General features: G+C 41.6%; 1 protein-coding gene across 2 annotated transcripts; it reads left to right on the top strand.

Annotated features, from left to right (window-relative positions):
• The first annotated feature begins 6,463 nt into the window (after positions 1–6,463).
• On the top strand, positions 6,464–17,225 carry LOC110195207 (folate receptor alpha-like). 2 transcript variants are annotated; one of them, XM_020967836.2, is made up of 6 exons: positions 6,464–8,028; positions 9,617–9,704; positions 12,742–12,900; positions 14,300–14,488; positions 14,809–14,944; positions 15,766–17,225. In XM_020967836.2, the coding sequence occupies exons 3-6, from the start codon at positions 12,754–12,756 to the stop codon at positions 16,044–16,046; spliced, it is 753 nt and encodes a 250-aa protein (XP_020823495.1). In that variant the 5' UTR covers positions 6,464–8,028; positions 9,617–9,704; positions 12,742–12,753; the 3' UTR covers positions 16,047–17,225. The 2 variants fall into 2 exon arrangements, with proteins under 2 accessions (XP_020823495.1, XP_020823494.1); XM_020967835.2 differs by having other exon boundaries at positions 12,673–12,900.
• The last annotated feature ends 9,727 nt before the right edge of the window (positions 17,226–26,952 follow it).

Raw genomic sequence — 26,952 nt, 5'->3', positions numbered from 1 at the left:
TTTGGGGGACAGAAGAACTGGTTTCCTTTTATAAGTCAGTGGAGTAGACGAACAAGTCATCTTGTCTTCTGACTTGGTCTGTGGTGGAAATCATGAATGAGACAAGTGATATTCATTGGCAGCTAGTCAGGGCAAGGCTTTCTTTGAAGCTTAATATTCCCCCATCAGAGATCACTGCATATTAGGTAGAAGCCATCTTCAAGAGTTCTTGGTTCTTGCACAGTTTGCCCCTTTCCTCTTCCCTCTCTCACTAAAGGGCTTCTCAGGATCAAAGAATTTCAGAGTTGGGCTCTCTTGTCCACTTTACACCTGAAAAATAATTCCTCCTCCTGCAAGAGGCCATTGTTAAACAGCTCACATAGAGGGAAATCCACTGCCTCCTAAGGTACTTCATTCCAAATATGGGGAGATCTAACAGTCAGAAAGTTTCTCCTAATCCCAAGCCTACATTTGCCTCTTTTTGATTTCCACCTATTACTTCTAGCTCTGCCTTCTGGGATCAAACACAGTAAGTCTATTCCATCTGTTTAAACACTTGAAGGCAGCTAACATGCCTCCCCTAAATCTTTACGTCTCTGGGATAAATATCCTCAGTTCCTGCAAGGTAGCCTCTTATGCTGTCAATCAAGGTCCTTTACCATTCTGGCTTCCCTGTTCTGACACTCTCTAGTATCCTTCTTAGAATGTGATTCCCAAAACTGAACCCAGTATTCTAATACTATTGGACCAGAGCAGATGGTGAAGCAATGATCACATGCAATCTTGGACACCTTGCTTCAAAGAAATGCAACCTAAGATCACATATCACATGGCTGGCAGCCTGCCAAAACCTATACATATTGCAAAAAAATTTTTTACTGATGCTTTCAGACATAGTGCTGTCACTGCTCAATACTCTATCCCCCTCCGCCATGAAAACTCCTCTTGTAATAAGAAATATATTTAAACAAAACAAAATAACATTTACCATGTCTGACAGCATATGCCTCATTCAGCACTTGTAGTCTGCCACCTCTCCATAGAGGAGAAGAATGTTTCAACATCAATGATATGGTGAACTGATCTGAATTCTGATATCTTTTAGGATTTTCCTTTACTTAGTTAAAAAAGTTTTCTTTGTCACTGGTGTTGCCCTCTTGGTTTTGCTTACTTAGTTCTGTATCAAATAAATCTTCCCAAGTGTCTTCAAACTCCTTATAATTCACTATTTCTCAGAGTGCAATAATATTCCATTACATTCACATACCAACATATGTTTGGCTATTCCCCTTTTGACAGACATCTAGTCTATTTCCAGTAGTTTGCTACCATAAAAAGTGGTACAACAAATATTTTGGGATGCATGGGGCCTTCCCTGTCTTTGGCCTTATTGGAGTATCTCCAGAGAGGAGTGGTATTGAGATCAAAGGGCATGAACAATTTAGTCACTTGTAGGACAACTTAGCCTCAGATCTTCTTCAGATAAACTGCTGTGTAGCCATACGTGCTCATGTGTATCATCTTATACCAATCTTTTTTTAAAAATTCAAATCCTTTAGAATGTGATTCCATTTGTTTTCCCTGAAAAGCTAAGGAAGGGGCACAGTGGTGGACAGAGTGCTAGACATGGAGTCAAAAGCTGCAGTTCCAGTTCCAAGGTCACTCAAATAGCTCTGTGATCAGAGGAGGATCAGTCCAGCTTTCTGAGCCCTACTGCCTTCATCTGTAAAATGTAAAACCTCTGGTCTATTTCTCTTCTAGGGGTGCTGTGAGGATCAAGTGAGGTCACAGATGGGGAAGCACTTTGTAATGGGAAAGCTCTAACAGAGGTTCCCAAACTTATTTAACCTACTGCCCCCTTGCAAAAAAAGAATTTCAGTGCTCCCCTGAAAATCTACTTTCTTTAATGTTTTTTTTATTTGTGTCATTTCAAAAAAATATATAAAATATTTTTAAGAAAACGTAACGTATCTTAAATTTAACAGTTTATTGTAAATTTGTATTCTTTTCCCTGAATTGAAATTTTGACGATACAATATTGCATCATGTAACCATGTAGTATCATATTGTAAACAAGTTATTACATGCACGTATTCCTGCTGGTAAATGCTGGACTTCCTGACAGTGCGCAACTTGCTTGCCTGCCAACACTTGCTTGTTAAGATCTGTTGGTGGACTGGACAGCTCATCAGTTATAACTTGCATTTTATGTATTTATTTGGAAAATAATCTAATCACTATAATTTTAACTCTGTCACACAACGGATGAAACATATGTGAATGGTTTTTCAAAGTTTTCTTCTTTTCTTTCCTTATGCTTCCATAGCCCCCTTATTTTTATTCAACACCCCCCAATTGTACCTGAGGCTGCTACCATCCCCTCCTCTTCCACTACTCCAATCATTCCATCGCCCCCTAGGGACAGTGTCACCCACTTTGGAAACCTATGCCTAGAGGAATGTGCCCCTTCCTAGTTGTGTGCTTTGGGCAACTCATTCTCCTCAGTGACTCTCAGTTTGCTCATTTGTAAAATGGGGATAATGAGATCTACTTCACAAGGTGGTTTTCCAGAAAATACTATGTGAACCTTTGTATGCTCTAGAAATGAGAGGTATTATTAATGTTATTCTTCTTGTTACCAGTATAGACCTGTGCACAAGAAAAGGTGTAAGACACCGTGAAGATCAAAGATGATAAAAAAAAAAAGATGGGTTAGTTATATAAGTATAAGGAGGGATGAATAACAAATGGAGAAGCTGCAGTGGCACCCATGAAATATTAAGAAAATCAGAGGAAGGCCTCCAGCACATGCTAGTGGATCAGCTGTGGGGGATTAACAGAAAGACAGACAAGAATCCTGGAGAGGCCATGTGCTATACTAAGAAAGAGAGTACCTGTGTTAAGGACATCCCTCTCTGCTGAAATACCACTGGGCCCTGGCTAGGGGCACAGTTTCAGAGCTTACCAACACTCCCAGAGAGAATGTGAGATTCCCAGAGAGTGTTTGTAGACCAGAGTTAATGTTACCAAGACAGTAACCTGCAAGAGCAGAGGGTGGTATTCTTGGAAGGTAAAAGCAAAAGGCAAGAAGGGCAGAGTTCCAAACTGTGTCCTACTGTCCCGTCTTCTGAGACAGTACAGTGGAAAGAGCACAGGACTAGAAATCAAGGTATCTGGGCTTGATCCAAGCCCCACCATTTATTAGGTGTGTAACCTTGGGCAAGGCACCTTCTCTGAAACTTAGTCTCTTTCTCTGTAAAATGAGGATGACAAGCTCTGCTTCCTGTGCAGGGTTGTCATACAGATCAAATGAGACATTAGATGTGAAACGATGTTTTGTGTACAAAGTGTTATATGAATGACAACATGAAGCAACAAGGTTGGTGTGTTGCTTATCATGTTGATAAAGTTTCATCCCTTCTTGCTCCCCATTGACCTGTGTTCCCCATGCTAGATGTCTGCCCTCTGCCTGTGTTGGTAAAGTGGATTAATATTAATAATATTACAAAAGTAATATTGCATGACAAATGCCTCAGAGAAGTGCAAACAAAGTTCTGTCATGAAATGTGAGGTTGGAAGAAGCAGGAGAGGCTTCCTGGAAGCTTTAAAGGATAGGGAGAAATTCAAATGGTGAAGCAAAGAGGAGGAAGGATATTCAAAGTGGAGGAATAGTAGATAATTCCCGTAGGTTTTAGCTGCAAGTCAGATGGAAAGTCTCAGTGGTCCTTAAGGTACTAGACCAAAGTAGATAGGAATACATCTTCTTTAATGTCATTTCCATTGATAAAATCATACCTATTTTTAAAAAAATGTAATAGTTCTAAATTGCTCTCTAGAATTGTTGCATCAGTTCACAATTCCATCCACAGTGCATTCATGTGCCAGTTTTCCCACATCCCCTCCAACACTTGTCATTTTCCCTTTCTGTCATATTAGCCAGTCCAATATATATGAGGTGGTACCTCAGAGTGGTTTTAATTTGCATTTCTCTAATCAATAGTGATTTAGATTTGGAAGTATGCCAGAAAGGCAACCAAACTGTGCATACCCTTTGACCCAGCAATACAACTGTTAGGTCTATATTCCAAAGAGATCACAAAAAAGGGGAAAGGACCTACATACATAAAAATATTATAGCAGCTCTTTTTTGTGGTGGCAAAAAATTGGAAATTGAGGTGATGCTCAGCAACTGGGGAATGCTGAACAAGCTATAGTATATGAATGTAATGGAATATTATTATGTAATGAAAAATGATGAGCAGCCAGATTTCAGAAAAACCTGGAAAGACATATATGAACTACTGCAAAATAAAATGAGCAGAACTAGAACACTGTACACAGTAATGACAATACTGTGTGATGATCAACTATGAATGACTTAGCTCTTCTCAACAATACAGTAAACCAAGACAATTACAAAGGACTTATGATGGAAAATATTATCCACATCCAGAGGAGGAACTGCTGTACCCTGAATGCAAATTGAAGCATTTTATTTTCATTTTATTTTTTGGTGTGTTTTTCCCCCTTTTTGGTCTGTTCTTTCATGATATGACTAACATGGAAAATATCTTACATGTTTATACGTATATAATCTATATAAAATTGTTTATCATTTTAGGAAAAGGAGGGGAAAATCTAGAACTCAACATTTTGTAAAAATGAATGTTAAAAATTATCTTTATGTACAATTGAAAAAATACTCTTAAAATAGTGATTTAGAGCATTTTTTCATATGACTCTAGGTAGCTTTGATTTTTTTCGTCAGAAAACTACCCCTTCATATACTTTGACCAGTTATCAATTAGGGAATGACTCATATTAACATAAATCTGACTCAGTTCTCTACATATTTGAGAGATGAAACCTTTATCAGAGAATCTTGCCATAAAATTCCCCCTCCTCCCAATTTTCTGCTTTCCTTCTAATCTTGCCTGCATTGGGGGGTTTTTTGGTTTTGTTTTTTCGTTTTTTTAGTGAGGCAATTGGGGTTAAGTGACTTGCCCAATTATGTGTCTGAGGTCACATTGAATTTAGGTCCTCCTGACTCCACAGCCGGTGCTCTATCCACTGCACCACCTAGCTGCCGCACTGCATTGGTTTTGTTTGTGCAAAAACTTTTAAATTTAATGTAAATAAAATTATCCATTTTACATTCCATAATTCTCTCTATCTCTATTTGGCAATCCTTATACAACTTATACAACTCCCTTATACAGTAATGCTCAAAGGGCTATAAAATTGTGCATACCCTTTGATCCAGTAATACGACTGCTAGGCCCGTATCCCTAAAGAGATAAAAGGAAAAGGAAAAGGACCTATATGTGCAAGAATATTTATAGCAGCTCTTTTTATGGTAGCAAATTGGAATTGGGAATTGAGGAGATGCTCATCATTTGAGGAATAGTTAAACAAGTTGTAGCAAATGATTGTGACAGAGTGCTATTGTGCTGTGGGAAATTACAAGGGGGGTGATTTCAGAAAAACAAGGAAAGACCTATATAAACTGATCCAAAGTGAAGTGAGAAGAACTGGGAGATCTGGGTGCACAATATATCAGCAATGTTGTAATGATGATCAACTGTGAAAGACTTGGCTGCTCTAATCAATATAATAATTCAAGACAATTCCAAAGGATTCATGATGAAAAGATGCTATCTACCTCCAGAGAGAGAAAGAACTCATGTACTCTGAGTGCAAATTGAATGAAGTGTAATTTTCTTGCTTTCTTCATTTGTTTTTTTTTTAATATGGCCAACACTGAAATACATTTTGCATGATTTCACATGTAAAATTGATATAATATTGCTTGCCTTCCCAATGGGTGGAAGACGGGGTAGGAGGGAGAGAACTGGGAACTCAAAATTTAAAAAAAAAAGAATGCCAAAAATAAATGATAAATTAAAATGGAATGACAATCCTTGCTTTACCCCTGATCTCATTACAAAGGCCTTTAGGGTTTACAATGCTGCTTCTTTCTTAAGGCAAGGTCTATTTATTCCTTTGGTTTTAGTATGTTTAAATAGAAATGGGTGTCGTATTTTTGCAAAAGCCTCTTCTGCATTCTTTGATATAATAATGTGATTTTAATTCTTTTTGTTATTAATATGGTCTATTAGGGCCATAGTTTCTCTAATATTGAACTAACTGGGTATTCTTGGTATAAATCCAACCTAGTCATAGTGCATAATTTAAAAAAATATTGTTATGGCTTCTTTGCTAATATTTTATTTAATATTTTTGCATCAATAGTCATTAAAGATATTGGTTTATGACAGTGACTCTTAACCTGGGGGTCCACAGACCTGTTTTTTAAAAGATTTTGATAACTATGTTTTGATATGTATTTTATTATGTCCAATCTGAAGTATTCTGAGGAATCCATAGGTTTTACCAGATTGTCAAAAGGGTCCAACACACACAAAAAAGATTAAGAAATTCTGGTCTATAATCTTCTTTTTCTTTATTGTCTTTCCTTAGGTTAAGTATCTTGTCCATATTTGGTATCCTAGAAGGAATGACAGGAAGCAACATATGCCATGCAAATGAAACTACCACCACCATCTTGACTACCATCTCACTTAAGACCCTAATATAGACAGCCCAAGAAACCTAAATCCATGAACCTTGGGAGTAGCAGTCTCCCTACCTCAGCCACCAGAAGTGCTTCCAGCCCCCAGAGCCTCAATGAAGGAAGGAATGCCTGTGGAGAGGGGGTCTACCTACCTCATCATCACAAACAAAAACTGCTGACCAACTAGCACCAATGAGCATGATAGGGTTTAGACCCAAGCCAAGACCTTTGCCCCTTACCCCAAAAGAATTTGAGTCTCATTTATTTGAGGGGGAATAACAGGGTACAGGCTCTGGAAACATAGCCCCCCCCCAATTTGCCTTGAATTTTCCCACTTGAGTAAGTCTCTGGCATTTGCCTGAGGCTATAATCCCTTCAGTTGGCTTTTCATTATCACCTATGCCCAATTCTCTGTTACCCTTAACCTAGCCCAGGCCTTCATTGTCTATTACCTCCAAATGACCCCCAGCTACTTCCCTGCTTTATCCTATCTAGAACCCATTCTAGACCTCCCAGTCACTCTCATCAAGATCCTTCCTAGATCCCTCCAGTCACCCCAGCCTACTGGCCACTCTCATCAAGATATCTCTTCTCCCAGACCCTTCCTCCAGTCACCCCCAAACTACTTGGCCACTCCTAGATCCCTCCTACAGACTTTCTGTATATAAAGTCCATCTGGCCTCCATTCGGGTGCTCAGATTCTTTAACAGTCTAGCCAATGGCTCAGATTCTTAAAATCTAGCCATGGGCTGCTGAAATTTAATCTAGCTTGCTTGTCACTATTAGCCACAGATGCTTAGATTCCTTAAGAGTCTAGCCAATATGTCAGATCTTTAATAAAGCTTATCTTTGGCTGAAAGAAGGCTTGGGTCGAATTCATTCAGGCAGGACCCTCATGTTGCTATTTCAGGGCTGACCACCTCTAAACCTCAACAATCCCAGCCTACTGGCCACTCCCATCAAGATCCTCCCTAGACCCCTCCTCCAGTCACCCCAGACTACTTGGACACTCCAAGATCCTTCCCATAGTCTTTCTGTATATATGGTTTATCTTGTCTCCATTAAGGGGCTCAAATTCTTAAAATCTGGCCAATGGCTCAGGTTCAATCTGGCCCACTTGCACAAATGTTCAGATGCCTTAAGAGTCTGGCCAATATGGCAGATTGTTAGAATCATGCCCACCCTCTGTTGGTGTTTTAAAAAACCAAATCTTTGGCCGAAGGAAGGCTTGGGTCTAATGTACTTGGTCAGAACCCATGTGTTGCTTTTTCAGGATCCCACCATTCCTAAACCTCAACAATAAGATGGACACCTGCTCGTGTTGAACAAGAGAGAATGATCTGAAGGTACAAAAATAAGTTGGGGGACTTTCCAAAGCATCAAGGCATCCCGCCCAAGCTGGATTTGGACATGGAATTTGAGTAAAACAGGATGGAGACGTCTTTGTCAGCTTTCTTGTGCAAGTTGTTGTGCAAGTGAGTCTCATAACTTGGTAAACAAGTAGTGTACATTACATTAAAGTTTGAGGCCCACTATAAAAACTTAGCTATCCCTATATGATTTATGTAGAATATCAGACTGATTAATACTGATTGGAATACAGTAGGGGTCCAAATGAATTATTTGTCACATTCATATATTTGTAAATATTCATCCATTTAAATCACATTGTTTTGTTGGCATGTCATTAAGCAAAATTGTTTCTAATAACTTCCTCATTTTTTGGTGAATTTTCACTTTTGTGATTTTGGTTTTCTCTTTAAAAAATCAGATATGCTAACGGTTTACTTAGTTTTTTTAAGTTACTATTTTTATTTATCAGTTCACTGGGTCTTTTGCTTTCACTTTTATTAATCTATTCTTTGATTTTGAGAATTTTTACTTCGGAATTTTAAACATGGGGTTTTTATTTGTTGCTTTTCTAGTTGTTTGGTTTTTTTAAGTTGCATGCCCAAGTCATTGATCTGTTATTTATCTTTTTTTGATTGATAAAAGTAATGTAGATTATATAGATATAAATTTTCCCCTCCAGACTCTGAGGACGCTTAAAGGCCATCCATAGATTAGAGGCTGGTTCAGTCTGGTTGACCAAGGCAAATTACTGCTAAACACTGAGGACTGAAGGGGTGGGTGGAACTATGGGAAAGGAACAATAGACTTCTGGTCAGTAGTGGATTTTGGATCAAAAATGACGATTGGCCCTTGAGTGCCTCCATTCATTACCTGGGGATATGATCTGGGTTTGGGGCAAGGTTTCTCTTCCCACCCCTCAAGCCACCAAAGCCCAATTAAATCCCGAGCCAGGGTTGGTATTTAAATTAGTGCTAGCTTTATAAAAGGAAACTTCCCCTCCTAAGGGTCTCTGCTATTATTTTAAGCTCCAGGCTTGCATAGAATCTCTGGGAACCTTGAAGAGACAGGTAAGGTGTCATAGACACTTGTGGCTAAGGGTATTGGAGAGGCTGGGGACAGGTGAAACACAGGGACAGGCTCTATATGTTTCTCTACTTGAGCAATCTCATTTCCCTCCACTCTCATGATTCTTAAACCTCTCTCTGTATCTGAGCTCCTCCCCTAACCTCTGCAACTCTGGGGACCTTTCATTTCTCTCTTCCTACTTGGCTGTCCTACTCTTCCCTGAAACTGTAGCTTTCTTGTCTCTTCTCTCCCTCTCCACCACTTCAGACTCTAGCTTTCCCTTTCACAGTTTAAATCGGATCCTGAAATAGTTCTGTTCCACAGACTTTTGAAGGCTGAAGCGATTCCTTGCTCAAAAAGATGAATTTGGTGGCTTTCTCCTGTTACTAGGACATTATACAAATTCCTTTACCTGGAACTCAAGGCTCTCCAGGAATCTGGCTCTAGTTAACATTTCCCCAGCCATATTTGCTCTCTTCCTCCTGACTTCTTTAACCTGAGGGGACTGTTCCCTAATCTCTCCTCCTATATCTTCAGGTCTCCTTTTCAGGTTTTGTTGTTATTCAGTTATGTCTGATTCTCTGTGACCCCACCTGGGGTTTTCTTGGCAAAGATACTAGAATGGTTTGCCATTTCCTTCTCCAGCTCATGTTACAGACGAAAAACAGAGGCAAACAGGGTTAATTGACTTGCCTAGGATCACACTGTCTGAAGTCAAATTTGACTCTGGAAGGTGAGTCTTCTTGACTTAAAGCCTGGCACTCTATCCACTGTGCCACCTAGCTGCGCTCCCTTTTTATGCTATAGCCCTTGCCCACTTTCCCTCACCCTAAAAATCCTTATTTTCCTTGTAGGTTTGCCTCAGGTGCCCTTGCCCACTCTTCCCTGACCCTATCACATTTCCCCCCACCCTTCCCAAACACCCACCTTATAGGTTTGCCAAGGATTGAAAGTGATCTTTTTTTTTAGGCTGTTGGGGTTAAGTGACTTTCCCAGGGTCACACAGCTAGTAAGTGTCAAGTGTTTGGTCCGAGGCTGCATTTGAACTCAGGTCCTCCTGACTCCAAGTCCCAAGTTCTATCTACTTCGCCACCTAGCTGCCCCTGATTCCTCATATGTCTGAAGGGACTTTGCTTGGGCCTCTTCTTTGCCATTATTTAACTCTCCCTTGTAATAAAATTACTTATACTTTTTATCTAGTTCACCATAATTATAAAATATAAATAATATAATAATAAAATACAAAATAATTATAATAGCCAGCCTTTATATTTCACTCTAAGGGTCTCATCTGATGCTCACTCACATCAGTCCTGTGGGGTAGGTGCTATTTTTATCCTCATTTTACAGATGAAGACACTTCTTAAGAAAGGTTTAATGATTTGTTAGTTTTAAGTGTGTGAGACTGGATTTGTTCTATTAGACCAAGCTGCCTGAGGGCAGGGATTGTAGTTTTTCAGCTTTATATTCCCAGCCAGAAGCACAGGGCCCTCCAAACATCATGTATTTAATAAATAATTTTGGAATTAAATTTAATACCTAATCTCATCACCCCATCAGCTTTCCCTCCCTTTGTTGTGGTGTGGGATCTTAGGGAGAAGAGAATAAGCATTTGTATAGCACCTAATATGTTGCAGACACTTTACAAAGGTCTCATTTGATCCTTACAATAGCCTTAGTAGTTGGTTGTTAGTAGGCACTATTATTTCTTCATTTTACAATTGAGGAAACAGAGGCAGATAGAGGTTTGGATTATAGGGCTAATAAGTATTTGAGGGTCTTCAAGTGCCAGAGAGCTATCCAGTATACCACTCAGATATCTCATAGGCTATCAAAGCTTAGGACATAGAACATAGAATGTAAGAGCAGGACAGAGCCTTGGAGCATAGAGAATGGAATTCCAGAGGTAAAAAGAGATATTAGAGACCGTCTAGTCCCATGCTTCACCCACTCCTTCTCCTCCCCCCCAAAACCCTCCCCCCCCATTCCACTTTGCTGAGAAGGAAACTGAGACCCAAACAGGTAAAAGGACTTAGAAGTGAAAGAACTGATTGGCAATGGCATGATGCTTCTAGCCCAGGCCCTAGAATTTCAAATCCAATGGTCTTTGAAATAAACATCTCTTGGAGACACTCAGAAGAAAGAGAGCTGAATTAAGCCCTCCTAAATTAAGAGTCTCCCTCTGCAGCCACGGACTCAAACTATAGTAATCTGGTATAAGGAGATAAACCCTGGTCGGCTTGGGTTTGAGAATGCTGTCTCCTTTCCTTCCAGGGGAGGGCTGTACATCCCAATCTCTAGTTGCCTTATCCCCCAAAGCTCCCTACCACAACTTGCTAGAAGTGGGTGCAGGGATCAAGGAGGGTCTCCAGGGAGTGCTTGGGGTGAATGAGGGTGGTGGTGTTGTGGAACTGAGGAAAAAATTCAGGGAAAGGAGAAAGGCTCTGTCGAATGACAGGGGGGAGATTCTGCTGGGGGAAGGAGCTCCCTTTCTGATTCCCAATCTGTTTTTCCCCTGGAGATTGCTAGCCATAAGCCTCTCTCACCCTTTTCTGGCCTAGACCACCATGCCAGTTTGGAACAGTTTCCCTCAAGGAAATTGAAGCCTTTAGAACTGGGAGTGGAGATAAAGAGGAAGAAAAGCTAAAATTATACTTTTCCCAAGGGAAGCAGGCAGTGCCATGCAGAGGGGAAAAAACTGACTCAGTTGGTCAAGTTGTATTCCATTTTTGATTTGCTGTATGACCTTGGGGAAATCCTTTCCCCTCTTTGGACTTCAGTTTCTTTAACTGTAAAATAAATGGGTTGGACAAGATAATCTCTCAGGACCAATCTAGCTCTGATACTACGTGTTCTTCAAGCCTTTCCTGCGGTCACATTAAACATTCTGAGGTCCCTCTTAGTTCTGAAATGGAGCAATGGCTGTGTGTTCAACCAAGGTGGGTCCTAGAGATGGAGTTAGAATCTAGGAGAGAGGATTTCCAGCCCTGGGGTTTACCCTCTATCCCAGAGGGCAATTTTATTAGGTGTCTGTGTTGAAATTAGGCCCAAAATTCTGTTCTAAGTAGTGGTTGGGGCTGAGGCTAAGGGTGGGGCAGAATTCCTCTTGCTTGGGAGGAAGAGAGAGAAAGAGTAGGATCAAGATTTTCCTCTTCTTTCCTCCCTCCTCTCACTGGGGCAGGACACTAGATCATTTCCCCTTGATAAGGTGTCCAGAGGAGCAGAAAGCTTTGGTTTAAGGTCAGAGATCCCACTTTCAGGAAGATTCAAGTATCTGGGCTTCCTGCCCCACCCCCATCCCAGATTCTGCTTTCCCAGAGCTCTAGATCCTCCCTACCCCCTCCCATTACCTTTTTTCTCCCTTGACTAATGCTCTACCCTCCCCATCTCAGTCACTCAAAACTCCTTCCCAAACTAGGAGTTTTTATTCTGGAATCTACGGACTTAAAAAAAAAGTTGATGACTATTTCAAAATAACAGTTTTCCTTTGTAATCCTATGTATTTTATTTCATGCATTAAAAGACATTATTCTGAGGAGGCATCCATAAACTTCACTAGATTACCAAAAACGTCTAAGACTCTAAGATTTAAACCTTAGCCTTAGATGGATCCTAGACTCTCCACCCTGCCCGCATCCCCAGTCCCCCTACCTATTATTGTTAGTACCTTTAGATGTTACTTCCTCTCCTTCTCCTTCCAGCCCCACCCCCCTCTGCTTCCAGGTTCCATCCTCCCTCAGCCTCTGACTTCCCCTTCCCTTGGGCTACAGGCCCTAAAGACCATGACTCAACCAGGATGGGGGTTGCTATTCCTGGGCCTCCTGGCCATGGCCCATGGGCTTCCAAGAGGAAATGATCTGCTCAATGTCTGCATGGATGCTAAACACCACAAGATACAGCCTGGTCCAGAAGATGACCTTCATCGTCAGGTAACAGGCAGGGGGCAAACCTCCTGGGCCTAGAGGGACCACAGCATAGACTTCTGAATGGGAGATCAGGCTATGGGGTTGACAAGAGGGGATGTTCTTTATAATAGTTCCTATTGTCAATTTGACAGTTTACAAAGTTTCATCACAACAGCAATAAAAACTCAAGGAGGGAAGGTAGTACATTTTGCAAATGAGGAAACTGAGGCTCAAGAGAGATGGCCTGACATCTTCAGAGTCAGATGGCTGGTAAATGATCATGCTGGGACTAATCTACATCTCAGGCAAACATTTCAGGCCCATGAAAGTTTCATAGAATCCTAGTGTCAGAACTAGGAGTGACCTTCAAACCATGGCATTCCACAAATATTGTGAAGGTCCATGAGCTTGGCACTGGGAATCTAGGGGAAGATTTGACATAGCCTGTTCAGAGCTTACTATCAAATGGAGAAAAAAGAGATAGACAAATGAGTAAGTTACAAAGGCCAGGAAGATAAGGGCAGAGGGGAAGTTCAGAGAAAGCACTATGAGAAATTTGACTAGAAAGATAATTTAAATTTCTTTTTACATGACATTTTTTAAAATTAAATTTCATTTTAAAAAATAAACAAAAGTATGGTTTATCCCCACAATCCCACCATTGGACAAACAACAAAAAGCCCAAAGCTCTTGTAGGAATTATGGCTAATCAAGCAAAGTATTCCTATACTGGCCTTGTCTAGAAAAATACGTCTTATTCTGCAGCATGAGTCCATCATTAGTCCTCCAGAATTTGTGGTTGCCAGGTTCCAGGTGCCTGGGGTGCAAAGAGAAAGCAACATAATCCCTGCTGTCCAGACTCAGGTTGATTGCTTGGTCGGTGGCTGTTCTTAGTGCATAAAGAAGACCAAAAGGACATCAGGATGTTGGGGTCCAGGCACAATGTGTCTGACTGTGGCTGGTCAGACCAACAGGAGCTCAGAAGGCTCTGGCATAGGTCAGGCACAGATAGATATACAAGATACCAGAAGCATGTATTCTATTTGTAAACAAGATAGCAACAGCAACAATTGAAGGAAATTCTGAAGAGGGAAAGAACACAGGAGTTTCAAGGATAGGGTGACTACCCACTGGCTTGAATTTTTGAGGCCGCACTTGGGTCAGAGTAAGTGATATCTGATGGCTCTGGCTCTGGGAGAGGCAACATGATGTAATGGATAGGGTCCTGGCCTCATATAAGGCTTGCGTTCACATTTTGGTAGTGACATTGAATGTGCAATGTTGGGCCAGTCATTCACCCCTCTAGGTCCCCATTGTTGCTTGGAAAGCATTTGGTAAACCTTAGAGTGATTTAAAAATGGGAGTCTGTGCCCAGCTCCTCAGCCCTCTGTGCCTTCCCTTCCCCCAACTCCTTCCCCACCAGTGTAGCCCATGGAAGAAAAATGCCTGCTGTACAGCAGACACAAGCATTGCAGCCCATGAAGATGCCTCCCCCCTGTACCGCTTCAACTATAACCACTGCGGAATGATGAGCCCGGCTTGCAAACGCCACTTTGTGCAGGACACTTGTCTCTACGAGTGCTCCCCCAACCTGGGACCCTGGATCCGGCCGGTAGGTAACTGAGGGGAACATGAGACTTGTGTCCTTATCTACTAAGCATCCCCCTCCCCCCTGTATTAAGGGGAAAGCACAGCCTCCACCCTCAGGGAGATGTGCCAGGGTTAAGAGTCTGAAAACTGGAGCAGCTAAGTGGTGCAGTAGATAGAGCACTGGCCCTGGAGTCAGGAGGACCTGAGTTCAAATCTGGCCTCAGACACATAGCACTTACCAGCTGTGTGACTCTGGGCAAGTCACTTAATCCCAATTGTCTTGTCTCCCCTCCCCCTGCCAAAAAAATGTTTGAAAACTGTTGTTTCCTCTCCCCAACCAAGGTGTTCTCAAGTTGGAGGAGGGAACGGGTCCTGAATGTTCCCCTTTGCAAAGAGGACTGTAACCAATGGTGGGAAGACTGCCGAACCTCATATACCTGCAAAGAGAACTGGAGCAAAGGCTGGAATTGGACTTCAGGTGAGGCTTAGGCTCCCTCTGAGGCTAGAGGGAGAAAGGGCCAGGGGCAAAGAGGAAGGGGGCAGGATCCATGGGTAGGAGAGTGGAGACTGTACCTCCCTGCCCGTGCAGAGAGGAGCTGAGGGGTGGGCTATGGCTGTGGAATACTCTATATAAAGTGCTTTTGATTGGGGCACCTGGGTGGCGCAATGCATAGAGCTCCCGCCTCGGAGTCAGGAGGACCTGAGTTCAAATCTGGACTCAGACACTTGACACTTAACTAGCTGTGTGACCCTGGGCAAGTCACTTAACCTCAATTGCCTCACCAAAAAAAAAAAGTCTTTTTGATGCATTGGTTAGTTCTGATTTTTTTCTTGTAATCTATGGCTCTCTGGATGAAGGAGGAACTTAAGAGATTTGGGGAAATGTGGTTGATATAAAAACAAGATAAAGTGGAGGGCTAGATTTTGGGTATGGAAAGTTGGGGCTAAAGGTATAGGAACCTTCAGTTTAGGGGCTGGGATTTGTCGTTAAGCATAGTAGAGATGTAGGTAAGTGGGGATCTAGGGGAAGGACCAGAGGCTAGAGAGAGGGCTGGCTACAATATGGGTTTGTGCATCTGAATTCAGGGCCTGAGGGCATGGGTTGTGATAACTGGTGTGGGAGAGGCTCTGTAGACATTGAAGAGCTAGGGATTTGGGGCTCAGGATGAAGGCTAGGATCCAGAGTTGGTGGTGAGGAGAAGGGAGCAGGGGAAGCCTGAGCTGGGGTGGAAGGCTGGTGGGGAGGTGGAATCAGGGTTGTGGGGGATCAGGTTGATATTCTTTTTTTCCATTCCACAGGGATTAACAAGTGTCCAGTTGAGGCTGCCTGCCACCCTTTCCCAGTTTACTTCCCAACACCAGCCTCCTTATGTGAGAACGTTTGGAGTCACTCTTACACTGCAAGCTCTTTTGGCAGGGGCAGTGGCAAATGTATCCAGATGTGGTTTGACCCAGCCCAGGGAAACCCCAATGAAGCTGTGGCTAAATACTATGCTTTTGCCTCTGCCCCAGGCATTTTCAGTTGGGGGGCCAGTTTCCCCTTCTTGGCTTTGACACTGCTGTTGCTTCTCTGGGGTTAATCCTCATCAGGCATGAAATCTAACCAATCTACATGCAAAACCATAGCCAAGATTTCTCTGGGTCTGAGATCCCTGGACCCCAGCTTCCTGCCTGACACAGCCTGGTCGTCCTGAAACCAATGGCTTCCCAATCTGGATTCTTCCCCTTCAAACCTGATCTGTCCACTTGGAAACCTACAACCCCACCACATTTCTCATTCCCCACCCCACTACTGAGGGGTAGGGCAGGGAGAGAGTACCTTCCTTTCTCCCCATTTTTAAGTAGCTTCAACTCCAGTCTTCTACCTCTTCTTCTGCATAGCAAAATCCATCCCACCCCACCCTTCTCTTCTTTAGGGGAAATTAGAAATTATTTCTTCGTTCTCTAAAGGCCTCCTTGCTCCTTTCAAGTAAGGATCATTTTATTGATTATATTTGTATCCCTTGTACTGGTCCATACATAAGTAGGTGATTAATAGATGCTGATTGATCAAAAAAATCCCTTCTCTTATCCTTCCCAGTTCTTCCCCATACAACAAAAATTTTCCTTTAGCACTGTTACCAGTCATTTCAGTTGTGTCTAACTCTTCATGACGTCGTTGGGGGGTTTCTTGTTGTTGTCTCCTTCTCCGGCTCATTTTGTATTTGAAGAAAGTGAGGCAATTGGAGTTAAGTAACTTGAGCAAGCTCACCCGGTTTTTCTAAGCCATCCCCTCCCCACAAATGAATAACCAGGCACTGGTGGGAGTAGAGGGGGACTGAGGGGTCAGGCAGTGACTGAGGCAAGCCAAAGCTAGAGTTTACTAAGGTGACCTTGAAGTGATCTCAGCCTCTCCTCTTGTTTCTTTGCGTTCTGGGCTCCTCGCAAATTATAAAGCATACGCTCTACTGAAGGAAGAGACCCATTTTAGAGAAGCAGAGTGGCATGAGGGAGAGAACAGGGGATTTAGGGACGCAGTTCAACCTCAGTTTTCACAGCAGTAAAAAGAAAGGATTATTATCCATTGCTTCCAAGTTCCATCCCAATTCTAAATTGGTGATCCCTTGGAAAAGGTGGAATCAGATGTGCAGGGTCTTTAGGAGTTCTCCAATGCAGAGGTTGGTGGCACGCCTGAGTACCTGCCTGAACTGGATCAAAATGTAATTTGGACATATTTATACAAAACAAATATAGATGTAATAAAACATTTTAAAACTGAACACGTGCCTTGCAAGGATCCTTATATACAGATTAGGAGCCCATTTTTACTTCAGTTTGACACCATTGCCCTATTCCATCTTAGTTTAAGCCTATAATAATGAGCCTGCTCTTCACATATTTCCTTCACTTCAGGGATGATCAAAGTAACAGGTTCAATAAATCTGGAATGAGGAAAAGGGATTCGGGGGCCTGGAAGAGGGGCTTTTCAGAGTCAGCATTCGGATAATAGGATTTTAGAGCTGAATGAAACTTTTTTTTCTTGGTCAGCGCTTGTGATTTCATTGATACTGGTACTCACTAGCGGAAGCACCTAGTGGGGGCCCTTAAGTGGAGGGGTAGAGTGAACAGCTGCAATTTCCTGAATTCAGAAAAGGAGGTATAACAGTCCCGAATAACTGTAGCATGGAAACAATCACTGATTGATCAGTATAGATCTAGTTTTCAAATAAGACATATGGTTTGCTTGAAATATACAACTGAGGAAATTCCTTGCATCAATCTGTGGATCTGAGTTACTGGTCAGGATAGTTCAGTTACAGATCAAATTACTTAGAGGTGTGCAATGTACTAGCTACACCACTTCACTGCCTGGTTCTTTGTCTAGCCATAACTAAATGTATCAAGGCTGACCATCCTGAGTCGGCTGGCAGCCCCCGCCTGGCCCTACGTTCCCGGGGGAAGAGGGTGTCTGAGTGTGTTCCCAGGTGGGCTAAGAGCTGTCTGCGCCCAGGCAAGTCCTCCTAGGGAAAGTGGGGTTGGTTTAAGAGACTTCTGCCTTTTTCGGGAAGAGGAAGGAGTTTCCCTAAACTGTCCGCGAGACTGGGGCCTCGGTGGCCCGTGGCAGCGGAAGAGAACTTGGAAAGTGTGGGGAGGGAGTGGGGGAGGGGAGAGACTCCGCTTTCCGCCGGGCTCTGCGAATCCCGACAGGAAGCTGCTCTGGGGCTTACTGGGGGTGTTGTGTTTCTCGGGGAAGTGTTTGGGGGAATTCGGGGCTGCATCCCTAGGGATGTCAGGGGCTGGTGGCCAGGATTCTTGTGTTTGGGTTAACGCTAAAGGGTGTTTGGTGCTCGAGTGATTTTGGGTCTTGGGATGCACCGGAGGCTCCGGGATGTGTTGGGAAAGTCCATGAGCAATGTTTAGGGGTTCCTCGCAGTGTTGAGGGGTTCGGTAGTCGCGGGGACGTGTGTGTGTGTGTGTGTGTGTGTGTGTGTGTGTGTGTGTTGGGGGGGTGTGCCGCGAGCCCTTTGGGCAGAATTTGTCCATTCTGGGGCGGTCTCTGGAGAGTATTGGGGACCCCAAAGGTGTCTTTTGGGGATCTCTGAACAATATCTGGGAGTCATGGGGCAGTGCTCCGTGGATCTGGGGGAGGCATTTGGGGATCTGAAGTGCGGGGGCTGCGAGTGTATTTGAGGGGAGCCCCGGGGGTTCTTTGGTCGCAGGGGGCGGGGACACCCGCAGCTCCTCCTTCCCGTCCGGTCCAGTCTCCTCTCCCTCGCGGCTCCTCGTTCCCCTCTCCCCTCGGCCTCTGAACAAACTTTTCTTTCTGCTCCAAGCTGCAGAGTAAAAGCCAGGGAGAGGAAGGAGCCGAGGGACCGCCTCCAGAGTCGCCGCCAATCCCGCTGTGGATTTGGCGGGTGCTTAAGTAAAACAAGGACTTTCCATACTGGAAAAAAAAAATTCATGAAAACAATCTTTTAGAGCAGAAGTTGATGACCACCAAAGCATTTGGACTAATCTGAAATCGAGGAACACAATATGTCATTAACGTCTTTATTTACAATGCAGAATATGTACCAAGTGAAATTATATTTTATATTATGAGTACTGTTTGCATTACTTGCATTTAGTTGTTTAAATAGTAAAGAGGTACTGTTACATTAAAATTAGCATGAGTAACTCCATTTTGCCTTTCATCCACCATTTTGTGAAGTTTCAACTCTCAGTAAGCCACAAGAGTACTCCCCTTCCCCAGTCACCCCATTTAAAGACTGTCACAAGACCCTTCTCCCTTCTCACCTGAGTGTCTTCAGATACCGTCTACCAATGAGAAACCAAATGTCTCAATCCCTATAGTCCTGTTTTTTACTCCCTTCAGATTGTATATTAATGGTGTAGAAACCAAGCTTTGGGGTCTGTGGCTATTGAGAGCCCTGGTCCAAGTTTGTATTACAACTGCTTGGGTAGCTTAATAAATTGGTGCCTGAATGTAATTGCTCGGTTTCTTTTTATTTCCAACATAACACTACCCAATAAAATTGATGCGAATACTCCTCTGTGTGTGTATGTATGTATATGTACGTATAATGTTCGGATAACTCATGAAAAAATGTGAAGCATACATCACGTATATGTATACATACATACACACCTTGTAAAGCCAAAAATAAAATGTAAATATGAAAAGTGAAAGAAAAAAGAAAAGATGACAAGTATTTCAGAGCAATCAGGGAAGATTTGAATGAACTGATTCAGTAAAGTGAAGTGCGTAGAACAATTTATACAAAAAATAATATTGTAAAGACAACTTTAAAGACTTAGGAAACTCTGTCCAGCACAATAACCAGCTACGATTCCAGAGAACCCATGATGAAACACATTATGCCCTTCCAAACTGAGAGGTGGTATACTTAGAGGACGGATTGAGGCACATGGTTTTTTTGTACATGAACAATGTGGGAATTTGCTTTCTTTTACTATACATATTAGTAACTGGTGTTAGGTGTTTTTTTCCCCCCTTGCTTTCTCAAAGGTAGGTGGAGGAGCAAAGGAGACATGAGGGGGAGAGAATGTAGACCTGAGAAAAATTGAATTAAAAATATTAAGGGGATTGGGAAAATCCTTCTTTCAGGAGATAGGATTTTGGCTGAGACCTAAAAGAAGCTAAGAGGAAAGAATCCCAGGCATGCAGAGCCGCCAGTTAAAATCCAAGGAGTCAGGAGATTCTTGTTCAAGGAAAGGCAGGGAGGCTACTGAGATAAGGTTACAGAGTACTTGGTAGGGGGCTAAGGTGCAAGAAGACTGGAAAGGTAGGAAGGAGCCAGGTTATGATGGGCTTTAAAAGCCAAATGTTGTTTGTTGCTTAGTCATTTCTCCATCATGTCCAGCTCCTCTTTGTGATCCTTTTTGGGTTTTTCTTGGCAAAGAAAAAGAGTGGTTTGCCCTGTCCTTTTCCAGCTCATTTTACAGATGAGGAAATTTAGCCAAACAGGGTTAAGTGACTTGCCCGGGGTTACACAGCTAGTAAGTGTCTGAGGCTGGATTTTAATTGTCTTCCTGCCTCCACGCCCACAGCTTTATTCACTGTGTCACCCAGCTGCCCTAAAAGGCCAAAAGGATGTTATATTTGATCCTGGAAGTAATAGGAAACCATTGAAGTTTGTCAAATAGGGGGTGACCATGGTCAGACCTTTGATGCAGGAAGATCATTTTAAAAACTGAGTAGAGGATGGACTAGTGGAGTAGGGGGAGACTTGAGGCAAGAAGACCAGCAAGCTATGAAATTATTGAAATATTCTGGGAATGAGATGTTCTTCACCATTATGGTGCCAGATTTTGTGAAGGTAGAATGGATAGTATTTGGCAACTGATTGACTATGGGGGGCAAAGAGAGTGAGGAGTCAAGGCTGACACCTAGGTTGTGAGCTTGCATGACTGGGAGGATGGTGATGTCTTTGACAGTGATATGAAAGTTAGCAAGAAGAGAAGGTTTAGAGGGGAAGGATAAGTTCAACTTTGGACATGTTAAGTTTAAGGTGTCCATGAGACATCCAGTTTGAGATGTCCTCTAGACAGTTGGAGACTGACTGATGGTCAGGAATGAGATTAGGATTGGGGAAAATAGATATGAGAATCATCTCCATGGAAATGATAATTGAATCCATGAGAGCTGTTAAGATCACTAAGCCAAATAGGAGAGAGGGAGAAGCAAAAAGGGCCCAGGACACAGCCTTTGGGGACAACTGTGGTTATCAGGTATAGCCTGGATGAAGATCCAGAAAAAAAGAGTCAGGAATCAAGTTGTGAGAGGCTTTAACTGTCAAGCAGAAGAGCCTGTATTTTATTCAGGAGGTAATAGGGAGTCATTATCACTACTTGAGCAAGGAAATGACATGTTAGACCTGTGCTTTAGGATTCTCACTTTAGCAACAGTATGGAAGATAAATTGGAGAGGGGAGGGACTTGATTCAGGGAGACTAATTAGGAGGCTCTTGCAATAGCCTAGAAGAAAGGTAATGATATAAAAGTTTATCCAAATGTAGAATAGAAAGTTATATCTTTCACAGTGGTAGATAAAGGATGAGGTTATAAACAACCATGACTTAAAGAAAATTGCAAAGACAAAATAGTTTAGTTTAACTAGATAAAAATGAAAGATTCTGCATAAGTAAAATCAATGCAGCTAAAATAAGAAGGAAAAATACAGACTAGAAAAATCTTTCATTAAATTTCATTAAATAGCTGACAAATAATAGCAACCAACTTTTTTTATAGAACAACAGCAACTACAAGGTAGTTAGTGCTAATATTACCTCCATTTTATGAATAAGAAAATAGACTGAGCATGTTTCTCCATTGCCTTCAGCATAATATTTATTTTTAGTTCTTTAGAGGCAGTTGTGTCCCATGTCTCACTGCTATACAACCATGCTGGTAAAATGTTAGTATTGAAAAGATGGGCCTTTGCTTTTGCAGGAAACTTGGGATCAGCAAATGAGCTTTACAGTTTCCTAAAAGCAATCAAGTCATCTCTCTTCCTTCTGTTCAATTTGGGCCCAATTCATCATTCATTTAAACTCTCTGACCAAGATATACTTACTGTTGGATAAGCTCTATTACAGAGGTTCTTATATTGGGTCTATGAATTTGGTTATTTTTTAAAAAATATTTTATATAGTTGGTTTCTTATATAAACCTCTCAAAATCCTACAGAAAAGGCTGAGAATCCCTACTCCCTAGTGTATCCTTCCAAATGCATGTTGAAATCTGGGCCATAGACATTCTTCATCTACTTGATTGTCCCTGTGTAGATGGTCAGGCCAAGCTCTTTTGAGTGATTACAGGTCTGTTCCAGGAAGCTTAGCAATGTAACCAGCACAAACATTATTTACAAACTGGAGTATCTAGAAGACCTCACTATCCACATTCAACCTGGACTCTGTAATGGACCTCCTCCATCACAGAGGGCCAATACCTCTGAAGAACATACATCTCCCTATTTATGACTCAACTAATGTTTATTATTGGAGGATCATTGAGCAGGGTTATTTTTGTTGTTACATCTTCCAGGGAATCTTGAATGATCTTGATGGGAGACCCTTTGTTGTTAAAGCACCCAAAGGCAGCAGTTTCTTCTACCAATTCAAATGTTTTTCTTTAACAAACAGTGTGATATGATCTTATATTCTTTACATCTTTTAGTTAATTGTGCAATGGAAAAAGTGTGTCCCATTAGAAAATAATGTATATGAAAACCTACTCATTTCCTACATTTCCTACATACACATCAAGGATGCCCTTGATTCATGTGTAGATGACTCTCATAAAGATTTTATATGGATGAGAGAGTGAGAGAGTAGGCATATAGATGAGTAGTTACTAATGTTCCCTTAGTCAATTTTTTTTTCAGCATCAGTAAGATCTAAGATTCCCCCCCCACACACACACACATCTTTGGTACTTTCATCTACTCCAGATAACTTGTATTTGGTCCCTCATAATTTATCACATCTAGCACAGATCTCTTCTATACATGCTTGGCCTAATTTAGCTACTTCCCCATTTCTGTTCTCCTTAGTGACATTTCTGCCTCTTCTATAAGCACATCTAAGAATTTAATGTGAGCATCCAACTGTAGTGATTTCACTAATCTCGATAGAAAAAAGCCACTTTCAATTTTTTAAAGCAAGTATTCTCCATTTATCTTCTTTTTGTAGTCCTTCCATATTTATCTTTGAATTCACTTGGAAAAACTTTCCTTCATTGGATATCTTGCCAAGCCTTCTTTTTTTTTGGGGGGGCAATTGGGGTTAAGTGACTTGCCCAGGGTCACACGGCTAGTAAGTGTCAAGTGTTTGGTCTGAGGCCAGATTTGAACTCAGGTTCTCCTGACTTCAGGGCCAGTGCTCTATCCATTGTGCCGCCTAGCTGCCCCCACCAAGCCTCCTTTAAACTGGTTTTATCCTCCACAGCTTCTCTCTGCGTTATGAGACAATTCTGTTTATAATCATTCATCATTCTTCATTGTAACATTTTCCAAATAAGTTTATATTTTAGCCCAATGTTGCCTTTGGTAGCTCTCTCTCTCCATTTGGAAAGTAGAACAGATATTTGGTTCTTTTGGTCTCCTTTTATTTTATTTCTCTCCCCCCCCCTCTCTCTCTCTCTCTCTTTTTGGTGAGGCAATTGGGGTTAAGTGACTTGCCTAGGGTCACACAGCTAGTGTCTGAGGCCACATTTGAACTCAGATCCTCCTGACTCCAGAGCCAGTGCTCTATCCACTGCGCCACTAGCTGCCCCATTTTGGTCTCCTTTTAGCAATTAATTTACATTGACTAAATTTGTGGATGAAATTATTATAGTGGCTATTATTTTTTGCTGTCCATTTTCCACTTTTGTTTTTTTAATTCCTTTTGTAAATAATTCAATTACCTGTATAAATAAGTTGTTTTAATCGCCCACCATATATTTTTCTCATTATTATTTTCCTTCTCCTAGAGCAAGGCTAGCTACATTTTCTCCTCAGCATTCTAGAGGTACCCCTGAGCAGTTTGAGAAGTCTTTTTAGTGCCATCAGCTTGAGCAATCATTCTGGTGTATTCCCCTATTGTCAGCTATCAGTGATTAGTGCCCCAGGTTAATTTAACCAATTAACATCAATTAGTTTTTGCAAAAAGATATTTACTGCAAACATAGAACAAAGACAGGAGAACAAATATTTATCCCCAAACTCATCCCTATACCACCTCAGTCCCTAGGGAGAATGGACTCAGACTTAATGCATTTTCTATACAGCGTAGTTCCCTTTCAGATGCAGCATGGTCATTGATGAATGAGTCCTCCTCTGCTTGTGCGATTGTGTGTGTTGTGGTTTGTCCTTCATTCTTGAAGAGGACCATGACATCAGGAAGATTATACCATGACTTGCAAGTGAATTAGATTTTAGTGGGGGAGGGTTGTGCAAAGTCACCAGCCTCATTTTCTCCTCTAGAACCATCTGGGTCTAGTGGCCAGATATATATCAGGATGACTGGAGATGGTCCAGGATACTCCTCTGCTACTGCTGGAATGAACTGGGCCAGTTGCTAGGTTCTTTGCTCCTCACTGTCTTTCTTCTAGCAAATCCTGACATGGATTCCACTCCTAGACTTCTAATGGCTGTCTCCCCTGACCTTTTTGAATATCACATGGTTATAGCCATTTCCAGTCTCCCTCACCTAAAACAAGAAAGAACAATTTCAATGATGAAAAGAACAAAGGCCTATATTCATGGGCCACATGTTGGCCTCACTTTATATCACTGTCTCTCACCTGAATAGCAAGTAGGTAAGGAAGATACCAACCAAGGACCAAACTCTTGTTGACTAATGCCATGTTCTTCTTTGCAAGCAATAAAAAAGGTTTCTCTTCACCACATGGCTAATGAACCAAAACTAGTTACTGAATGTCTGCTCATGCTACCACATTTTTGGTTTTTTTCCCCCTCTTGTAGGCAATGAGGTTAAGTGACTTGCCCAAGGTCACACAGCTAGTGTCAAGTGTCTGAGGCTGGATTTGAACTCAGGTCCTCCTGAGTCCAGGGACAGTGCTTTATTCACTGTGCCACCTAGCTGCCCCAAGAATGGGGTTTTCATTAGCACAACATATTATGCATGTTTGTAAGGACTGAGCTCATTGGCCAATTTCCCATTACATATAGATAACAGATTTCATACTCTAATATTCTGAGGAATATTCCATTTCGTCTCCTGGACTAAATTGAACTGGTCCAGTGAGAGGTTAACACAAAATCCACTTCAGAGCCAAATACTTGTTGGCGGCCACCATATTGGAGTGAGTAACCTAAGCCGTTTGCAGGCTTTGGTGCCCTCTGGTGGCCAGAAAAAATACTATGGCATGTTAATAAGGTGACTTCAGTACTGCATCAGAAAGTGACTAAAGAGGTCGAGGCCAGTAGTTAAGTAGTATATCACATACTGATTAACTCAAATACTCTAGTCATTTTTTTAAGTCCCTTGCTGGATAATTAGTACAGAGACATCATTTCTTCCTATATACTTAAGGAAAACAGAACTGAGCCACAACGTTACAAAAATGGTTATGAAAATATGTACAGCAGTACCAGACCTTAAACTATGTTGAAGTGTAAAATGAATAATTTTTATTATTTTAAATTAAAATTTTCTTCTATAAATAAAACCAATGTAGCCAAGAATAGAAGGAAAACTGAAAATTGGCGGAAAAAACTTTCATAAACAATCTTTCAGATAGGATATGACTGTGTTGGAATACTGCCGTGATATAAAAACTGATAAGGTGGTTGATTTTGAAAAACATGGAAAGATTTGGATCTACGAAGGAAAGTGCTATCCACTTCTAGAGAAAGAAATGACGAAGAAAAATATGCCTAGTATGCTCTTACATAAATGTATATGTGTGCATATATATGTTTATAGATACTTTGTGTGTGTGTGTGTGTGTGTGTGCATGTATATGTGTGTATAAAATCTGTGTTTAACTGTAGCCTTGCGGGGAGGGGGGAGTGAGGGAGAACAAAAAATAAAGTAAAAAGTGCACAGTGGAGAACAAAAGAAAACCTAGAAGGAAGTAAATTAAAGCTGGCCAGCTTTGAAAACGATGTGTAGTTCTGTTACATTGGTTTTCTTGAAATGGAAATTTATTGTTTCACATTGAATCTTCTCTCATGTTCTGCTGTGTGCATGAAAATATTCTTTTTTTTCCTTTTCTCACTTTGTATTTAAGTTTAAAGTGAATTAAAGAATTATGTATGACCCAGCAATGCCACTACTAGGTCTATACCCCAAAGAGATCAAAGAAAAAGGAAATGGACCTATTTGTACAAAACTATTTTATAGCAGCTCTTTTTGTGGTGGCCAAGAATTAAGAATTGAAGGGATGCCCCTCAATGGTAAACAAGTTGTGGTATGTATTTTTGTTTTGTTTTTGCTTTTTGGTGAGGTGATTGGGGTTAATCGATTTGCTCAGGGTCACACAGCTAGTAAGTGTCAAGTGTCTAAGGCTGGATTTGAGTTTAGGTCCTCCTGACTCCAAAGCCGGAACTCTATTCACTGGACCACCTAGCTGCCCCGTGGCATATTATTTTGATGGAATACTATTGTGTTATAAATGATGAGCAGGATGGTTTCATAAAAGCCTGGGAAGACTTATATGAACTGATGCAATGTAAAGCGAGCAGAACCTGGAGAATGTTGTTTACAGTAACAGCAATTTTATAACAATGATCAATTGTGAAAGACTTGGCTACTGTGATCATGAAAATGATCCAATTCTGGAGGACTCGTGATGAAAAATGCTATCCCTCTCCAGAGAAAGAACTGATGAAATCTGATTGCAGATTCAAGAATATTTTTTCACTTTATTTTTCTTGTTTTTATTTATGTATTTATTTTTGGCAATGTGGGTAATATGGAAATGGAGAGGCTAGGTGGCACAGTGGATAGAATGTCAGGCCTGGAGTCAGAAAGACTT

Source organism: Phascolarctos cinereus, unplaced genomic scaffold (assembly GCF_003287225.1).
Source record: "Phascolarctos cinereus isolate Bilbo 61053 unplaced genomic scaffold, phaCin_HiC Scaffold_726;HRSCAF=1367, whole genome shotgun sequence".
Lineage (NCBI taxonomy): Eukaryota > Metazoa > Chordata > Mammalia > Diprotodontia > Phascolarctidae > Phascolarctos > Phascolarctos cinereus.
Note: the sequence above shows the minus strand (reverse complement) of the source record. Positions and strands in the feature narration are given on the sequence as shown.